At 40.3% G+C, this 19,631-nt stretch overlaps 1 protein-coding gene across 4 annotated transcripts; it reads left to right on the top strand.

Moving 5' to 3' along the window:
• tfap4 (transcription factor AP-4 (activating enhancer binding protein 4)) lies at positions 1-18,831 on the top strand. Of its 4 annotated transcripts, none has more exons than XM_067422686.1 (7): positions 22-387; positions 4,675-4,840; positions 5,985-6,083; positions 6,208-6,381; positions 9,120-9,275; positions 12,045-12,212; positions 15,823-18,831. In XM_067422686.1, the coding sequence occupies exons 1-7, from the start codon at positions 299-301 to the stop codon at positions 15,970-15,972; spliced, it is 1,002 nt and encodes a 333-aa protein (XP_067278787.1). In that variant the 5' UTR covers positions 22-298; the 3' UTR covers positions 15,973-18,831. The 4 variants fall into 4 exon arrangements, with proteins under 4 accessions (XP_067278803.1, XP_067278787.1, XP_067278796.1 ...); XM_067422695.1 differs by lacking the exon at positions 22-387 and adding an exon at positions 464-622; XM_067422710.1 differs by lacking the exon at positions 22-387 and adding an exon at positions 694-1,227.
• Positions 18,832-19,631: the final 800 nt, after the last annotated feature.

Genomic DNA, 19,631 nt, shown 5'->3' with positions numbered 1-19,631 from the left:
GCTGTTTCCCGCCTTGAAAGACATCCGATCAGCTGCAAACACACACACGCGCGCGCACACATGCAGAAGGAGGGAGGGAAAGAGAGCAAGCGAGCGCCACACACACACTACGAGGGAACCCCATCAGCTGGAAGAGTAGAGTAACCTTACAACTCAACACTCATCTCACGCGCTCATGCCCGAAATCAGCAGGATACGCACAACTCTGCTTCTTAAATGAGAAATAGACGGTTTTGTTTTTAAACCAATAAAGTACAAGAAGACTCGAGGAGCCAGAGCTGGAGAGAAGAGGGGAAGCATGGAGTATTTCATGGTACCAGCTCAGAAGGTGCCCTCCTTGCAACATTTCAGGAAAACCGAGAAAGAAGTCATAGGGGGCTTGTGCAGGTACGTGCCCTCTTCTAAATCACTGCGCTCGAGACGCACACTTATGTGCGCGATTCTTTAATCGCGCGCCAACAGCAGCAGCACTACTACTAGAGTAACATGCACGCATGATTTCTGTGTTATTGTGTACATGCGCCCATCTAGTGGGTTTAGACAGGACGTAACCCGTGCGAGACTCGATTTTCTCAATTTAATACCTCTCCCGAGGGTCCATGGAACCACCGTGGCTTGTCAGGTTAGTGTTACCTGTAAAATATCTCGGCGAAATCGATACATTTTGTGTCTAACAAACACAAACCACGTGGTTGCATGCACACACACCACGCTGCTGATCTCGCGCGTGTGTTTAATGTTAGAAACCGCGCATATTTCGCTACACCCATAAATCAGTCGTAATGTATTGAGGTGTGTAGGTTAAAAGTGCGTTTGGGTTTAAGTTCGCGTGTTCTGGTGTGCGTTTTCGGGGCTTAAGTTATTGTGGGCAGTGCGGCCATGCTTGTGGCTCGTGCGTTTGGCGTCGTCTGTTTCACACTGCAATCAAATGTTAAACGACTCCAGACTTTCATTGCACGCGAGTATCTCTGACATATGAGGCTGAAATGGGCGTAAAGCGCGAGAAACATCGCCGTGCGCGCGATGGGAAAGAGATCAGATGATATTTGGACTGCGTCGGTGCTGCCGCATGGACGGAGGAAGCGCGAGAGCGAGGCGCATTGTTGTAATGGCGGACCGTATCAACTGTGAACACGATGTTTTTTATTTAGGCCAGCGGCTATGCTTGTTATCTCGCTAAATATTTTAGTCTCGGTCCACGGTGAATGAGATGTTTGGTTTTTAGAGGTTAGTAAATTAATAACTGGTGTTATTTTAATAAGGGGGTGTGTATGCTGTTGAAGGAAGGCCCCGTCAGTGCATCTGCGATCCATTCTCAGAAGGGGGCGGGGCCAGTGAGCCGATTAGCGCATGGCGTACTGGGAATTGTAGTTTTTGCCGATGTCAATTGGCATACAAATTATGCGCTATCTCCTTCAAAGGTATTGTTGTTTAGTTATTCATGGGGCAAATTGCAGATCGTTTTACAGGTAATTCCATGTATATATAAATCTCAATTGAAGGTTTCCAAGGTACACTAATTTTACAACTGTAAAAGTTCAAAACACCAAGCTAGTAGCCTAAATGTTTGTTGGTGAAATTATACTAAAGTATATTCAGTACACTAGCTATTTTATTTTGGTTTAAACCATGTTCAAGTTTGCAAGTAAAGGCTATTCGCCCTTGTCTTCAAATTTAAAAAAAGTCCTATTATTATTATTATTATATAGCATTTAATTAGTGAGATTTAAAACAGAGACAGATGAGTAGTGCTCAGTAATATTTGAGGAATCTTGTACTTGTAGTATTGATCTTGTCATCAATACTATTATTATTTTGGTATTTTGACTATTAAGGTATTATATATCAGTCGCCTTCAACTGGTACAAAACGCTGCCGCACGTCTTCTCTCTAACACATCTAAACGGTCACACATCACCCCTGTCCTCCGCTCGCTTCACTGGCTCCCAGTGCAGTTTAGGGTGGAGTATAAAATCCTATTGTTTGTGTTTAAGGCCATCCATGGTTCGGCCCCAGTATACCTCACTGAACTAGTAAAAATATATCAGCCAGCCAGGACACTCCGTTCCTCTGATCAAATTTCTCTGGTTACCACAACATACAGGTATAAAAAGTTTGGAGGCCGATCATTTAGTGTTCTAGGACCTAAGTTGTGGAATGCACTCCCTGTGCACCTTCGAAACATCACGGTGCTGAGTATTTTCAAAGCACATCTGAAAACACACTTTTTTAATCAAGCTTTTGACTTTTAGTCTTGTTCTTGTTTGTTTGTATTTGTCTTTATGTTGTTGTTTGATGTTTGTTCTGGAAAGCGCCTTGTGCACCTTTTGGCTGCTGTAAGGCGCTATATAAATAAATTATTGATTGATTGATTGATTGATTGATATATCATTTTATATTTATTAAGCAATTTTATATGTATAAACTATTTTACGTTATTTTAAAAGTTAGACTTTTTGTTGTAAAGCTTTATTTATACCAGTACGAGGTTTCACGCCTCCCTTCTGAAAATAAAATTCTCTTTTGACCATTTAATTTTCATGCATAAAAGAAGCTGGGTCATTTTCATGTGTATGCCTGGAAATGGCTGATCTGACCATATCTCTCGTTCCACTGTTGGCTCTTGTTGTGATTTTGGCTTTGGATCTGTTTGCTGGGGTTTGAGCCGCTTGGATGTAAGGAAGCGAGCAGGGAAGCCTTTCTCTCCCTCTCTCCCCTCATGTGCGCCTGCACAATTGTTCCCCGTGTTTGTCCTCACGCAGCTGAGGCGCTGCTGATAAGAGAGGCTTTCCAGAGATACCCCGCGAGATGCCCAGACATGGAGGAAGTTCAATTAGGGTTTGATTTCCTCGGCCAAAGCACGCATGTGATCGTGTGAGGCAGAGATTTTCAGGGGCTTGAATTTAGAGACAATGGACTTGAATGAGCATTCAGGAAAGTCAATATTTTCTACTTCACACTCTAATGTTTCTCTTTCTCAGTGTTGCATCCTGTTTTAGGGACCTAAGCAAAGGGGTAGGGGAGGGGTGGGGGGCAGCACTTTGTTTTTTTTTTTTTTATTATCACTTATTGAAAGTCAATATTTACTATTTTGCACTCTGATACTCTTAGTTGCATCCTATTTTAGGGATGCAAGCAAGGAAAAAAACACATAGCTTACCTATATAATTAAAAATGTCAACATTATACATTTATATAAGTAATATAACTTTATTCACCTTTTCTTGAATCAGTGTTTACATTTAAAGTACGTTGTCCAAATAAACATTTTGACAAGTTTCATTCACAAAAAAAATCATAAAAAGAGAAAAAAGAATGACTACCACTATTGGTAGTGCCATGGTATTCTTTGAAGTGAATTATTATATGATATAACATGGTGTTTCAATATACAGTGTAAAAATAATCAGGTCTCCAATTGAAAATGTTCACATCCCAATTTTTTTTAAATTGCATCAATTCACAGAAATTCAGTTTGGCCACCTGAAAAATTTAGATCCGATCAGTCACTAGAACATAAAAAAAATCCGGTCTCCACCTTTTATTTGTATTTTATTTTTACAGTGTATTAATCAAACTACAGTTTCTTTAAGTGCATGCTTATCATAAATGCTGCTTTATGACCTTGTTAATTAAAGGGTTTCAATTCTGTAATTTACTAACTCATGTCGTTCCAAACCCATAAGACTTTCGTTTAACTTCAAAACACAAATTAAGATCTTTTTGATGAAGTCTCAGAGCTCTCTGTCCCTCCATTGACAGTCAACACAAACACCAAGTCCCAAGACATCATTAAAGTAATCAATGTGACTCCAGTGGTTTAACCTCAATTTTATGAAGCAATTTGCCACTTTATTTACAAAATATTCCCATCTAACACGTGTTCATGTGAGCATCATGTCGCATGTAATGGTGTCTTTACTACTTTTCTGGGGATTAAAAGTGGTTGTGTAGAAGTCAATGGAGGGACAGAAATCGCTCGGATTTCATTAAAAAGATCTTTATTTGTGTATGAATGAAAGCGAGTAATTAATAACAGTTTTGAGTGAATTTTGAGTGTTTAAGCTTTCAAATGACAGCTAATCTTTGATTACTAAAAAAAAGTCATGAAAAAGACACTTGGTGTGTCATATTTTAGTAATCATCATAGATATTAGGTGTGATTTGAGCGTTTAAACACTCAATTCATCCTGGGAAAACCAATGGAATTGAATGGAAATTATACTTTGTAAGTAGGCTCAATTTTTGTGATATCAACTTCAAATTTGGAACACAACTTGGTTAGACAAATTGCTTCTTTTTTGTGTGTGCAATTTAATAGTCGAAATTAGTCTGTAAAATATGTGTTTTGTATCAAATGAAGTCAGGATTGGGTTCAAACATAAATGCACATCATTAATAACTACTGGGACTATCATATACATAGCACTATAATGAGACCATCTTTGTAATAAAATGTTATGAATTCTCTGGGTTTAATTGTAGTTTAAGTGTGCTGTTAGGAAGAATGCGTCCACAACGCATTATGACCGGCACAGTCAGGTTTGCTTGTGCATTCGCTTCATTTGAAGCATATCTGAGTCGTTAGATTAAGTATATGTAGTGTAAACATCTCATATAGAATGAGTTTCATTGAGTTAATAACTAAAGTGCAGTGACATTTCTTCTTCACAGCTTAGCAAACATTCCCCTCACGCCAGAGACGGCCCGGGACCAGGAACGGCGTATTCGGCGGGAAATCGCCAACAGTAATGAGCGCCGGCGCATGCAGAGCATCAACGCTGGCTTCCAGTCTCTGAAAACACTCATCCCACATAGTGACGGAGAAAAGCTAAGCAAGGTGAGTCCGGCAACTTTCACCTGGTATGAGTGGAAGTGTTGATTTCAATGATTAGTTGACTCAGAAATGAAAATACTTTTACTCGCCCTCATGTTGTTCCAAAGTCAAGTGAGTTTAAAGCTTCCAACAGGGATGGATAAGCATCGTGCAGAAGTAGTCCATATAACTTGCAATGCCAAACTGCAAAACTTGTAGTTGTTGAGTGAGTTGGGATTTGATCATTGAGTCACTGAGCTGAATCCGATCAGTCCAATGTGTAAATGAATGAATCATTTACAACCCTTTTGTGAACCAGGGCTGCATTTCCTAAAAGCATTGTGTGTTGCCACCAATGAGGTCTACGATTGAGCAACTTTGCTCACAATACTTTTGAGAAACGCAAACCAAATCAATTGACTTGTGAGTGAATCTTAAGCCATATCCTTTTAGAGATGGTTCACTGAAAACTAGTGGCACTTCTACTGCGGGTGTAAAGATTGACAGTGAATATGTGGTCCATTCATGTCTTTTAAACCCATATGATAGTTTTTTTTTTTTAAACAAACTGAAATTTTTCCATTATTCATTAGTCTTGCCATCTGCTTTATTGCATTATAAAGGGCTGCATGAGCACACTTAATATCTGATGAACAGGTTTGCAAAGAGAATGCAAGTAATGGCAATGTTAATATTTCGGGGTGAACTATTCCTTTAAATCAAGATTTTATCTCGGTGTATATGCCACCTCAAAAGTTTTCTGTTCAATGTTTTTGAAAGAAGTCGCTTATGTTCTCCAAGGCTGTATCCGTTTGATCAAAAATACAGTAAAGTTGTGAAATATTGCATTTTAAATAACTCTTATCTATTTGAATGAACTTAAGTGTCACATGGCCCTTCATAAATCATTCTAATAGGATGATTTGATAATCAAGAAACATTTCTGCTTTATCAATATTGAAAACAGTTGTTTTTTAAGGATACTTTGGAAAGATGTTCAAAAGAAAAGCATTTATTTGAAAATGTTCTAGCATAAATGTCTTTTGTCATTTGTGATCTAATTAATGCATTCTTGCTATTATGTCTTACTGAACCTAAACGTATGAATGGTAGTGCACTTCTAGCATCCGTCACATGATGCCAGTGATGTGATCTTTCTCTTTTTCAGGCTGCCATCTTACAGCAGACGGCCGAATACATCTTTTCTCTGGAGCAGGAGAAGACGCGGCTGCTTCAACAAAACACCCAACTTAAACGCTACATACAGGTGAAGCTTGTGAAACATTACTTGTATCATCCTTTTCACTGTGTGTCCTGTATCCTCACTCCTCTCTCTCTGTCCCCACACGCTTTTCTTCCTGTTGGGTTCATGTTCCTCTTCCTCCCATCAGAAGGAGTTCAGCGGCTCGTCTCCGAAGAGGAGGCGCGCCGAAGAGAAGGATGAAGGGATTGGATCCCCAGACATTCTGGAGGAGGAGAAGGTGGAGGATCTGCGGAGAGAGATGATTGAACTCCGACAACAGCTGGATAAAGAGCGCTCGGTTCGCATGATGCTGGAAGAACAGGTACATTTATGGCCAATGTTTGCTGCTTAAGTGTTATCTGTATCAGTCTGAATTAGGACACATGACTACTTATTGATTAGAGATAAGGCATCAATCGACTGGCATGGGACCGTAATCAGTTTTAACTGGTCTGTTTTGTTGCCAGCAGCACAGGCAATGACGTGAGCTGCGCATTCTCGCTCTTTCTCTCTAATGGCGAAGTGACACACACACCCACCTCCTCACACTCCCTCGTCTCATTCGTCTGGTTAAATAGTGCTTGTATTGCACATCATTTTACAAATTCCCTCAGGTTTCACGCTCACACCAAAAACGCTATATATATATATATTAAAAAACATTATACAAGTGCCGCTAACATAAAGCCACATCTCAGACAGCTTGTGAGTACCAAAATGAGTGGCTCAAATGCATAAAATTATGTCAAAATGGTGTACACTCAGGTCAATTATGTTTCATAAATAGTTGAGAAAGATGATGCATGCTGTGTATATTGGATCTGTGCATATACTCTTAAGGTGGCAGCATCCTAATATTCCTGCTGCTGTCTGTCATGTTAATCAAAGAACAAAAGACATCAGCCTCAAGAACATCAGTCTCTGCTCTTGAGAGAATAACTTTTATAACATTAGTTGTAAGCATTACTTTTTTTATTGAATACATTCTATTAACAATGAAACTATCCAGTGTTATTTTACATCTTTCTTATCTCTCTTTATTCCTTCGCATTTATTTGTGCTGTTGTTGCAATTTGTTTATTTGTTCTTATTTTAAGAGAAACTAAAATTTTGCCTTGAAAAGTAGATATGCTGTCAATTATAGTTCTTAGAAAAAAAATCTCAATTGGAGAAAAGTCACACTTACTAAAAAAAAATAAACTGCCAAAAAAATTGCAATTGTTGCATCTGTTATTGATCTATTTTTATTGTAGAGGTCAAATAAAAAAATATCAGCCAGTGTTAGTTGGTTTGTTGTTGTTTTATAAATAGATCCCTATCTCATTGGATTTATTATTGGCTACCATTTATGTCTGTGTGTTTTTATTTAAAAAATAATGCTCACTCTATATATACACCGATCAGGCATAGTATTATGACCACCTTCCTAATATTGTGTTCCCCCTTTGCTGCCAAAACAGCCCTGACCCATCAAGGCATGGACCTCATGAAACACCTGAAGGCGTGCTGTGGTATCTGACACCAAGATGTTAGCAGCAGATCATTTAAGTCCTGTAAGTTGTGAGGTGTGGCCTCCAGTGATTGGACTTGTTTGTTCAGCACATCCCACAGATGCTCAGATTGAGATCTGGGGAATTGGGAACTCATTGTGCTCCATTGGAGCATTATCCTGCTGAAAGAGCCACAGCCACCAGGGAATACCGTTTCCATGAAATGGTGAACATGGTCTGCATCAATGCTTAGGTAGGTGGTACTTGTCAAAGAACATCCTCATGGATGGCAGGACCCAAGGTTTCCCAGCAGAACATTGCCCAAAGCTTCACACTGCCTCCGCCGGCTTGCCTTCTTCCCATAGTGCATCCTGATGCCATGTGTTCCCTAGACAAGTGACACACACGCACACGCACCCATCAGACCAGGCCACCTTCTTCCATTGCGGTCCAGTACTGATGCTCATTTGCATCAGAGCTTGTGCGTTGGTGCTTTCGGCAGTGAATGGGTCAGCATGGGCACCCTGGCTGGTCTGCAGCCCCCATACGAAACAAACTGTGTATTCTGACACCTTTCTATCAGAACCAGCATTAACTTCTTGAGCAATTTGACCGTGTCACCGGTTCACCACTGTTCCTTCCTTAGACCTCTTTTAATAGATACTGACCACTGCAGACCTGGAACACCCCACAAGAGCTTTTGGAGATGCTCTGACCCAGTCGTCTCCATTTTTCCTGCTTCTAACACATCAACTTTGAGGACAAAATATTCTCCTGCTGCCTATTATAACCCACCCATTAACAGGTGCCATGATGAAGAGATAATTGTCGGTGGTCATAATGTTATATGTAATATATTTAATTTCTTTTTTTTTGTGTGTATTAATAAGCATATGGGCAATATAATTTCAGTTACTTGATATATAAAATAAAAATGTCCTATATACTCTGTGTGTATAGATGGATAGAAATACGCATATACTATTTTTGTGCGTGTATACCTGCAGGCTAATCTTTTAAAGGATATGCTCAAAAAAATTAGGGATTTCTTAAGTCCTACATTTATTGTGATAACCTTTTAGCTCACCTTTGACTACATGCCATCCCTCACTACTTGTTCTCGTCCATAAAATATTTTTGACATTTGTTTTGACAAATTTCAATAGAGCTCATTAGGTGCTGTTTGATCTGTCACTCAAAGTTTTGCTCGACTCAATCTCGCATATATGTATTCATCGTGGCTCAATGCTGAAGAATTGTCATCTGTAAAATCCGTAATCAAACTTCTCTTTTGCTGCATCATTCTGCTTGCTAAAATTAGCTCGCTTTAGTCTTTGCATATTTAATGAGATCTCACAGAAGGTGCACAGCTCCCCTGAGAGCATGAATCGTTTCTGAACATCACACTTGAAGTGCAAATTAAACCCCAATCTCTGCTGCTATCCATGAAACTCGCTGAAGAAACTTCCTCAGGGGAAAAAATGAAGAGGAAACACTGCTCTCCTTTATCTTCTAGATATGTGCCGAGTCTGACCGAGGGTCTCTGTGTTTCTTTGTGTGTTTCTGTTAGATCCGTTCGTTGGATGCCCACTTGTACCCTGAGAAGCTAAAGGTGATCGCACAGCAGGTCCAGGAACAGCATGTGCAGACGCAATCTCTGCTCCGCCTTCAGCAGCAGCAAGAACAGCTGGGAAAAGAGACCAGCACCCCTGCTCGCAGCCCGCTGGTCAGACACACTCGCCTACCCTCTCATATCATTGATCAGGGCTCCAGACTGTGAGCTTTTCCTGCTAGTTTCCATATGAGAAACATCAAACGGCAAACAGAATAAAAGTGAAACAAAACTACGCTTCTTGTTTGAGCCGAGTTACGTGGACCGTTTATAAGCTCGGACCAATAATAGACTGCGAGAGCTTAGCATGGGTTTACTCGCGGGTCGATCTTAATCATGCGACATTGTTGCTGTTAAACGGTGCTGGAAGATCCAGTGAGAAAGCGTTTGAATTTGCTGCTGTATTAATAACCTCACTACTACAAAATCTAGTCAAGCATTCAAATCCAGAGCAGAATTCTGTTATGAATCACAGATATCAGATCAAACAGCGCTAATGTGGAAACCAGGAGAAATGTGCCATGCTTTTCAATCCACAAATCACCAAAATTCACCTTGGATGTAATGTAGTAATGGTAACTGTAACCATGGGATTGTGGCAGAAATTGTTTTTTATTCATCTCGGTACAGCCTTTTGAGATTGATATTATCAGAAATGTTATTTTGTTTTCCAATGTTTGCACTTTAAAGCACTTAAGTATTATAAACTTTTATAAAATTAATTTTATTTTTAATGTGAGGATTTGTAAAACTAAAACTTAAAAACTAAAAAAAAAAAGTTAAAAACTAATACTTCATAGCAAACAAACACTTGCACAAAATAGAAAACAAAAAAATGACCATTATAACCAGTAGATGGTGGCAGAGGCTGTCAGCTTTTGACTTATTAGCCATTTCCACAAATATGGAAAAAAGTAGGAAGTCACAAAGTCTCATAAAAAACAAAAAATGTCTTCAAATTGTGACTGAATTACACAGAAATCAAGTAAAGAGTGCTCCTTAATCATTAAAGTTCGGTAGGGCTCACTTTTTGGTGATTTTTTTATTTATTTATTTTTTTTTTTTTTTTAATTAATTTATTTTTTTCACTGCATGGTGCAATGTGGGTAACCATACTTAAGTGACGTGTAAACACTGCACATCACTGATTGTTCATAGGGAATCGTCACTACCATTATATGCTTTTGTGACTGTAATGTAGTGGTTGAGACCATAACACATTGCTAAATACAAAATTAGTTTATTCCTTGTGCGCCGTCGAGCAAATCAAGTGATGTCGTTGTCTGCGCTTTTTGTAGTGCCTACTCTTGTTTTTAGCAGTATTTTGTTTTGCTGCCATCAGCCTCCTTTGACACAAATGTATAGCCTGACAAGCCAGACCCACATCAAGATGTTTGGTCTGGAAACTCACCATAGACAGGGCTCAATCCGAGGGGCGGATAAACGGTTGTCTTTCAAACTCCCTCTGCACGCGATAGGATAGCGCTACACCAACCAGAGCAACGAAGGTGAAGCAGAGCTTGTTGATAGATTAAACATTTGCCGTATCCGGTCGGCAAAACTCAGAACACATCTTCCCTTTTTAAGAATGACTTCAGTGCCGTTCTTTGTTCTTTTCTCAGAGAAAAGCTTAACTCCAAGTCTTCCAGAGTCGCGGTCAGAGCTGATTCGAAAGACCGCCGTTGGCCAGTTTCTGTGTTTACTAGAAGCACGCAAACGCAACTCGGCCGTAGTCATTATGGCCCCGCCCACCGACTCTATACACGATGTGATTGGCCCGGCAAGAGTTTGGTGTTTACAGCTCAGAATGGTATTGAGAGTTGCTAGAGACACTTGCGGGCAGATTAAATTTGCTGCCGCTAGAGTGCGTCTAGATTTCTAGGCTAACAAACTTATTCATCGTGTAGTTAAAAAGCAGAGAAGTAGAGGTGTCACCATTACAAGGATCATTCTATAATCCCACCCATTTTAAACAGGTGCTAACTGGTGGAAAACCAAACTGAGTCATACCACACAGTGGAAAAGCGAAGCGAGCTAAGCCGGGCCGTGCCAAGCGTTACCATGCAATGGAAAAGCACTTTGTTAGTCTGGACCCCTGTTGATATGCTAACATTGACTGATAATCTAGTAGTGATTGAAGTACAGAATAAAAGACAAGCCCTCAGTTTTGCAATGCACCTTGTCGACTTGAGTTTGTATGTGTTGATCTGATGTGTTGATCCACTAGAGGGCATTAGAAGAGTTAAAGACAACATCAAATGACATTTGCAAGCCATTTTACTTCTATAATGTGACAGATTTCTGAGTGACACTATTCAAATAATAATGTAGACTGTTTTTGTCCTTTTTATTTTTTTCTATCTTTTTAGTATTATTTATGTGACCAGAGAAGCTGTTTTAGCAGTTAATACATTTTGGTGAAAGTTTTGGGGCAGTGAAATTCTTAAATTAATAGTTTTATTCAGCAAGGACATCAAATCATCATATAGGAATGATTTCTAAAGGATTATGTGACACTGAAGACTGCAGCAATGATGCTGAAAATTCAGCTTTGATCATAAGAATAAATTAGATTTTAAATTATATTAAAGTATATTATTTTAAATTTGTAGTAATATTTCAGAAAACAAATGCAGTCTTGGTGAGCATAAGAGGCAACAAAAACATCACAAAAATTGTACTTACCCAAACTTTTAAATTAGTGTAAGGTTTTTTCTTCTTTTTTCTCTCTCAAATGAGCACTGGTGAAGTGTGCACAATGAGACCATAAACATTTAAGAAAGTAAATGTATGCATACATTTGCAGTTCTGATTTCATGTTGAATTTGTTCATGAAAAAGTTTGTCATTTTGTTGTAACCCTCCGTCCTGCTTAATTCCTCAGGTGTTTTCTCCAGCCACGCCGCCTGCACCCACTCATCACGCCACAGTAATCGTTCCCGCCCCTGCGCCGCCACCCCCACCCCATCATGTCAATGTGGTAACCATGGGCCCCGCCTCCGTGATCAACACAGCATCAACATCACGACAGAACTTGGACACCATTGTGCAGGTAAAACACGTCTACCCAGCTCCAGAAAAAGTCCTTAATGAGATTTAACTACCTATTTTCATTGCACGGATGATGTGGCTTATTGGCCACGTGTAAGCGAAATCATGTGCTAGAACGTATACAGGGTATCCGCGTGGTCTTGAAAAGTCTTAAAAGGTGATAAATCAATTTTGGGAAAATTAAGACCCTTATAAAGTAATAAAAAGTCTTATCACAGCTTTATAAAGTCTTAAATTTTGAAAGTATTTTGTTCAAGCTTTGTCAAAAGAGTTTGACTCCAAAAAGTATTTATGAATATATTTCTTTTCATCCCCATAAGTATTAAAAAACAAGGGGCGCTCAGTCTGAGATCAGCTCGGAGCGCGCGCGCCAGGGATGGACATTAGCGCCGCCACCAGCCAAATGCGGCTGATTTTGAGTTGTGGCGGGTAAACTCGCTTCACCTACCGAGCTGTTTCACCTCTTTGTAAACTTTGTTCAATGCATGCGAGTGCTGCCGTATGTGCGCATATGACCAGTCGTTTTCTCCATCATCACTCGCGTGAAGACGCGCTGTGAGACTCGCGCGCGCTGAGAGAAGATCTGATGCTGTGCATCATCTGAGAGCGCGCGCTCGTCTCACAGCGCGCAAATATTGAGTTATCTTTCAAGTCTTGCGCTTAAAGGGGTACTTCAGCGCTGGGAAGATGAATCTGTATTTAAACTAGGTCATCAATGCAGTAGAAATGTGAAATTATTTTTGAATTTGGTGTCTTCTAGACTGAGAAAAGACAGAAAATGTATTTTTGTCCCATGGGGATGAAAGACTACAATTCCCAGAATGCTTCGCTGCCCTGTGCCATTCCCAACGCCACCAACTTGATTACAGTGACTGAGTTAGTGGAGACACTACAATTAAAAACTGAACGTGTCTGTTCAATATAATGAGTGAGTCGCCGGGCGAGTATCACAGCACTGAGCACTAACTGCAGGAGTGATGAGAGCTGAGGTAATCGCGACTACACTCGCGGCATACATTCACAACGCGAGTTCAGTCTGGCGCGTTTCAGTTCATGCCTTTACAAGCTTAACTTTCATAGAAATTAATTTTAAAAGTTAAAAGACTTACATTGCTCACCATAGCTCCGTTTAAATGAGTGCCTGTAGCTGCCAGCTGAGCTCTCCCTGCAAGCTGAGTGTTATCTCCCATCCCCCAATGCCGGATTCAAAACATGCGGAAATGGCTCCCTCTGCTGGCTGTAGTCTTTAGCCTTTGGGCAAACATTCCTCCTATGATGCAAAAATCGTCAATTTGCATCATAGGAGGAATTTTTCCAGAAATAAAATGCATAAATCTCTTGTCTCAGGGAGATATGAGGGGGAAAAGCACAATAATTTGAATATACTCCAGGGTTTCTACTGATTCAGAGCCATATGCTAATCGCTGAAGTAACCCTTTAAACGGACAAACTCGCACAAGAAGTATGTCAACATGTCCAACTTGATGAGTATCCTAGCAGACATAGTCTTGCTGCATCAGGTCTTAAAGGCGCAGTAGCCTTTACTGCTGCCTGAGTGATGTCCTTATATTTAGTTTGACATTAAACAATGCTCTTGATTGAATAGTTTTTGTAAGTTAAATAAGGATTAATCTTTCATTTAAACAGTTAAATATGCAGTTATTTTACATTTGATTATTTTATTCAATTGCTGTACCTTTCTGCAGGCCAGTAGGCCTGTGCATTATTATTTAATGAACACATGAGTGAGGTCGAGTTAAACATTTTAGTTTGAATTTTATTTTTCGGTTTTCGGCTTTGGTTTCTTCTTTTTCGGTTTCGGCCAAGAATTTTGTTTTCGGTGCATCCCATTCTGACAATGTTCTGCTCAGTATGTTGTCAACACGCTTCAAAGATGCCAGAACGAATAGTTTCATTCTTGGGACTAAAAACCATAAAACTGGAAGCCATAAAAGACCACGAATCATCGTGAAAATGTCAGTATTTCATTGAGACTTGAGATTAAATAAACTGCTTAAGTATTGTAGAGCTTGTAGTATTAATTTGTTAAAAACAAAACAGTGGCTGGTAAAAACATTGAGTGGTAGACTTTGAAAAAAAGTTCATTCCCATCCCTGGCGAGCGCTGTCTACGGGTGACGTCATGTATTTTGCGAATGCGCAGTTAGGTAATGTGTCGCCCTCCATACGTTGTAAAAGAGATATGCAATATAAACGATACAAAATTGGCCTACGATAGAGATTTTAAGTCTACATTCGACTACAACTGTTTATTAAAGGTTTGTTGCCGATTAAAACTTGAAGTGCGATGAGGTCTTAAAATATTTTGAGAAGGTCTTTAAAAAGTCTAAAAAACGTATTGAAATTAACTTCAGGATTCCTGCATATACCCTGGTATAACAAATTGGGCTACTCACTCCCAATGTTGGATTTAAGAAAATGGCATTCATTTTCAGTTCAAAAACGTATGAGTTAGAGTTTCCCAAGACCTTAAAGAGTGATGGAGAACATACAAGACTGGTTGAGCCGCTTTTCCATCAGGCCAAGCTAGGGCTGCACGATATTGGAAAAAAATTACATTGCGGTATCGTTGGGGGAAAAAATATATATTGCGATATTGAGAGCCATCAATCCAGGCTAAAGTCAATAATTACCATTCTATGATATTAATAATTTCAGTAATGAGCAAGCTTCATTACAAGTGACAAAAAGAAATGTTGGAAAGTATGTGCAAAGTGCAAACATGAAACTAAACCTCCAGTAGGTGGCAGCAGGTGACCGTCTTAATGAGTGAGTCACTGAGTCGTTCATTCAAACGATTCATTCAAATGCTGAATCTTTCACGCTGAACCAATCAAGAGGCTGCACTTCTCCTTGTTTGTTAACCGTTCCATTCTTTGCCATCCGGTACAGATATGGTTTTGTTTTCTACTTCGGTGCTGTGATAACAGAGCTCCTTGCAATAAGTTGCCTTGGAGAGTTTTCAGACAATACGTTATATGAATTACGTAATTTTTTTAAATTAATTTATTAATTGTTAGTTCACATCACTCAAATGGTTGTTTACGGAGAGACTGGCACCCTAACTAATGTGCTATTAGTCACATTGTCATGAATGAAGTGTGTGGGTGAAATTAGGATGGAAGATTGCTACGTCCCAGTTCACCTACTTTTACTACGATCTAAAAGTATGTATGTTTTTGTGAAGGAAAAAGTACATCCTTTTGAGTGTGAAGCAGAAGAGTATGCAAGCTTTAGGAAATACTACTTACTACTCATTTTTAACAGACTGTCATGCATCCTGTCACCATAGTCAGAGTTTAAATCCTCCACATACAGTTTAATTTCCTACCATATCGGAGAGAAATGTAGTAGCACGTTGGTCTGCCGTTTGTAGGTCTTTTAATGCAGAGGCTCTCCTCATCTGTTTGCAATTTGAATATGACGATGATATATTTTTGTCAGGTTAAATGCTGATAATTGATCATGCAAGCATAGAAATGTATACATGGGCAAACGTATAGTGGCCCATAGAAACAGACGCTAATGAGGTATCTACATATACATATCTAGTCCCATCTCTCCACTTAACCGTCTCCTGTTTACCCGCAGGCCATCCAGCACATTGAAGGCACACAGGACAGGATGGTCGTGCCTGAGGAGGAAAAGCGTCGGGCTGTTATCGTCACCCCGGGACGTGTCCTGACAGACACCGGAGACTCCGACACCGCCTCTGACAACGAAGGATCTGAGGACTGTTAACTGCCCTAGTCACCCCCATATCCCCGCCCCCCACATGTAACTGGGGACACGGAGAGGGGTGAGGGGGTCTGTGGAAGGGCCTCCGCAGAAATACTCTTTCTTTCTCTCTCCTCTCTTCCTGTCGCTGTCTTCTTCATACTCGCATACGGGACTCACAGACTCAATGACTTGAAGGTTTCTTGGGGGGGAAAAAACTAAACAAAAACAAAAAGGAAAAAAAAGACAAGTTTACAGGAAATGTGCAGCAAACAGAATGAGCACGCTTATGTATACTCACACAGTACACTATAACTCCATAGCACTCTGGTAACTTGTTGATGCATTCATATGATACAGCTCTTACTCATACTCCGTTTAGTTGTCTTTAGTTTCACCAACGCACGCTCCCTGCCAAGCGATTTTTGTGAGGGAAATCACAAAAAATGTGTTGGAATCTGCCACAGGTCTTCCAGGCCTCTGCTTCATCACTTCCTGTTATTCTACATCACTTCCTGTTCTCTTACATCCTGCCCATAAAAGGGCAGTAGAGTGTTCTGATTGGAGGAATCCCCTTTCTGCTACAAGACTCATCTCTCAAAACAAACCATTTGGCCCACCCCGCTCTGGCTGCGTCATATTCCTCATTTCCGTTCTGGGGAGGCTTGAAGCATCACTGTGAGCCAACGAGACTTCAGAAACCTGTTCCACACCATGGCTTCCGAAACTTTAGAGGAAATGTTACTTTTCTTTGGTCGTTTTAAAAAAAAAAACTAGTTTTCCCATTTGCTGGCGATTTCTCAAGTTCTCAATAGCGTGACAAAGACCGCCATGGCTCAGAGGGGCTTTGTATTGTGCGCACTTTTTAAATTACGCAAAGAGGGGGGACTGTGCACTTATTGTCGCCTCCTCTTCACTGGGCTGGGTTCCCAGTACACACATTGGTGTAGAGTGAAGCACTCCCTCTGTCGCGTCCAAATGCCCCCCCCCCTCCCGGTCCTGTCCTTAAAGTCGTAATTTCAAAATTCTGGCAGAATTTTTTTCAGTGTCGTTTGTATGTCAAATGGAATAAGCTAAATGCCAGGTACTCGTACCTGCGAGGAAATGTGTGTGTCGCTTTTAGCGCACTCGCTAATATAAGCGCAAGGTCTTGTTTTTGTTTTGTTTTTGTGGAAGTGTGGAAATGGCACTACCAGGGTTGTCATGGCCCGATTTCAGCCTATGCAGCTCTTTTGGTTCTCGCTCCCCTTTGAAAGGAACTTCATGGCCCCTCTGGTCTTCTCAGAAGTATTGTCATGTCCTTTTGTCGTCCAAGTCGTGTCAGATGCTCTTTGCGGTGTGTAGTGATATTTACAGCTGCGCCGAGGAATGACTAGCCTGTAATCTTGCGCTCTAGCTCTATGCACTTGCTGGTTCACTCGCCTGAATGTTTTAGTTTCCCTGTATTTCTTGGCGTTCATACGCGCCACAGATAATCACATAGACAGCAAGGTGGTGCTACTCCTGCTTGAACTCTCCAGATAAGCCAGAGATGTCCAATCCTGCTTCGTGAAGGCCATTGTCCTGCAAAGTTTAGTTCCAGCCCCAATTAAAAACCTGAACCAGGTATGTTATGGGACAAGTTGGAGCTAATCTCTGCAGGATGTTGGTCCTCCAGCGCCAGGACTGGACACCTGGTATAAGCCATGTGATACTGTGAACTCTTTATTCCCCTGGTGGGATTAAGAGACGTATCCGTGCCGAAAAATGGCCAGTGGCTTGCCTTAACAAAGCTTTGGTGTGCACGGTGAGGCACAGAGGCCTGCCTTAAGCTTTAGCCCTGAAGATGGCGCTAGGGAGTGAGGCAGGAGGGTGGCGGTAACACGCCCCATGTTCATCTCTTCTCGCAGTTCATGTTTCCAAACATTCCAGATCAATCTACCGTTGTGTTTCGTATTGCGTTGCCGGCACTGAAGTCGGCAAGATTTGGCCATAGAGGAAGATGAGAATTGTCTTGTGTGGTTTTTTTTGTTGTTGTTGTTGTTTTTTTGTGCATTCAAAAGAGTGCATGTCCCCTTTCCCTTATGAAATATTATAGGGAATCTTTTTGCTGCTGGACAGATTGTGTTTTTCCCTTCTGGATTTATCAGGAGCTGTCAGCACGCTGGCTCTGTGGACCTTGTCATTCATATTGCGGTGAAGACTGCTGGGAATCAGGGATTCCAGAAGAATGGGATAATCTAATATTGGCTTTTTTTATTTCTCGCCTGCTTTTCTATTTGGATAATGGTTTGCTTGGGTCATAAAGGCTAGTGTCCTACTTGTGCTGTCTTTGTTTTTCACGTTAAGTCTGTAATAACGGTTTTGTCTTTGCAAAAAAGTATTTCGCCCTCCCACGTTTGAACATTTCCTCTACCGAAGCCACAGGGTGTCTTTTTTTTGTGTATTTTCTACTCCCAGAAATCACTGTAAGAAAATCCTGAGGACATATCAGAGGTTGGGTGTGTCGAAGGGAACGGGGGTGATTTTTATGAACCTGAAGCACTTACTGTAGTATAACGAGGAGTGACTCTTATTTTCAAAGAGATGTTCTCCTCGACCGAAGCTCTTCTCGCTGTGATTTTTGAACCACACGGCTGTGTTTAACCCTCAACGTTTGTCCTGGCACACCACATGTCCTCTGGCCATCTCCGCAGTCTCCAGACTTGTCCTGTCTCTCATCTTCTCCCTCTTTTATTGTCTGTCATCTCTATTATTTTTTTTTGTTGTTGTTTCTCTTTATGTGGGACAGTCAGTCCATTTGGTTGTTGAGAAGCTATTGTATTTTTTTTTAAACTGGGGAAAAGAGGCTTGTGCCTTTTGTAAAAACAGAATAATAAAGTTTGTACTTTGTTTTTTACAACTTCTCAGTGTATTGTGCAGTTATTTATTTGTCTTCAGTATGAATTGTACAGTATGGATTGCCTGCTTTCACTCGTGTTAGTCATTATCATAAGGCTCAACCAGAAGTTATTTTATTCCTTTCACCTAATGCAGTTTTGGTTCCTTGCCACTGTCGCATTTAGCTTGCTCAGTTGGGGTTTAAAAGAAATGTAATATTCAGTGTGTTTGCGCTGATATTCAGTGAATTGAGCTGGATAATAACACTTGCCTTCTGTAGAGCTGCTTTACATCTGAAATTGAATCAGCTGCTGAACGATAAAAACATTGACAGCCAATCAGAATCCATCCTGCTTTAAAGGACTTGAGCAATTAATGCATACTACATAAAGGCAATGTGCCCTTACAATAAAAATGATTGTGCATTTGTGTGGATGCTAAATATAGTTATTATAGTTATCGTTCTTAGTGTGAACGCTTATTTTACTGTTTATTGGTGTGAAGTTGCTGAAATGATCTGTATTGAATAAAGTGCTTAAAGTATCGAGTAACAAATGGGTTTAGTTTTAACCTCCAAAGCAATATTTTTAAATAAGAAAGTCATATTGCTGTGGCACTTGAATTGCATTTGGGTGCCTCATAAATAGAAAGACAAGCTCATATTCCTGTTGGGTTATTTTGACTACTGGTGTGATGTACGTGAGCAAAGATCATAAACCCTGGGCACTCAAAAAATGTTTTGTTTCCTTTGGTGCTGTGATATTAAGCTATATTAAGCTAAACAGATGATAGCATGTGTGTGTCACCTTAAAACCAATTAAGTT

Source organism: Pseudorasbora parva, chromosome 2, assembly GCF_024679245.1.
Source record: "Pseudorasbora parva isolate DD20220531a chromosome 2, ASM2467924v1, whole genome shotgun sequence".
Lineage (NCBI taxonomy): Eukaryota > Metazoa > Chordata > Actinopteri > Cypriniformes > Gobionidae > Pseudorasbora > Pseudorasbora parva.
Note: the sequence above shows the minus strand (reverse complement) of the source record. Positions and strands in the feature narration are given on the sequence as shown.

Coding starts and splice junctions, on each gene's coding strand:
- tfap4 (XM_067422686.1), top strand. CDS start 299: ATGGAGTATTTCATGGTACCAGCTCAGAAGGTGCCCTCCTTGCAACAT. Junction 388..4,674: donor GTCATAGGGGGCTTGTGCAG/GTACGTGCCCTC, acceptor TCTTCTTCACAG/CTTAGCAAACATTCCCCTCA. Junction 6,382..9,119: donor GCATGATGCTGGAAGAACAG/GTACATTTATGG, acceptor TGTTTCTGTTAG/ATCCGTTCGTTGGATGCCCA.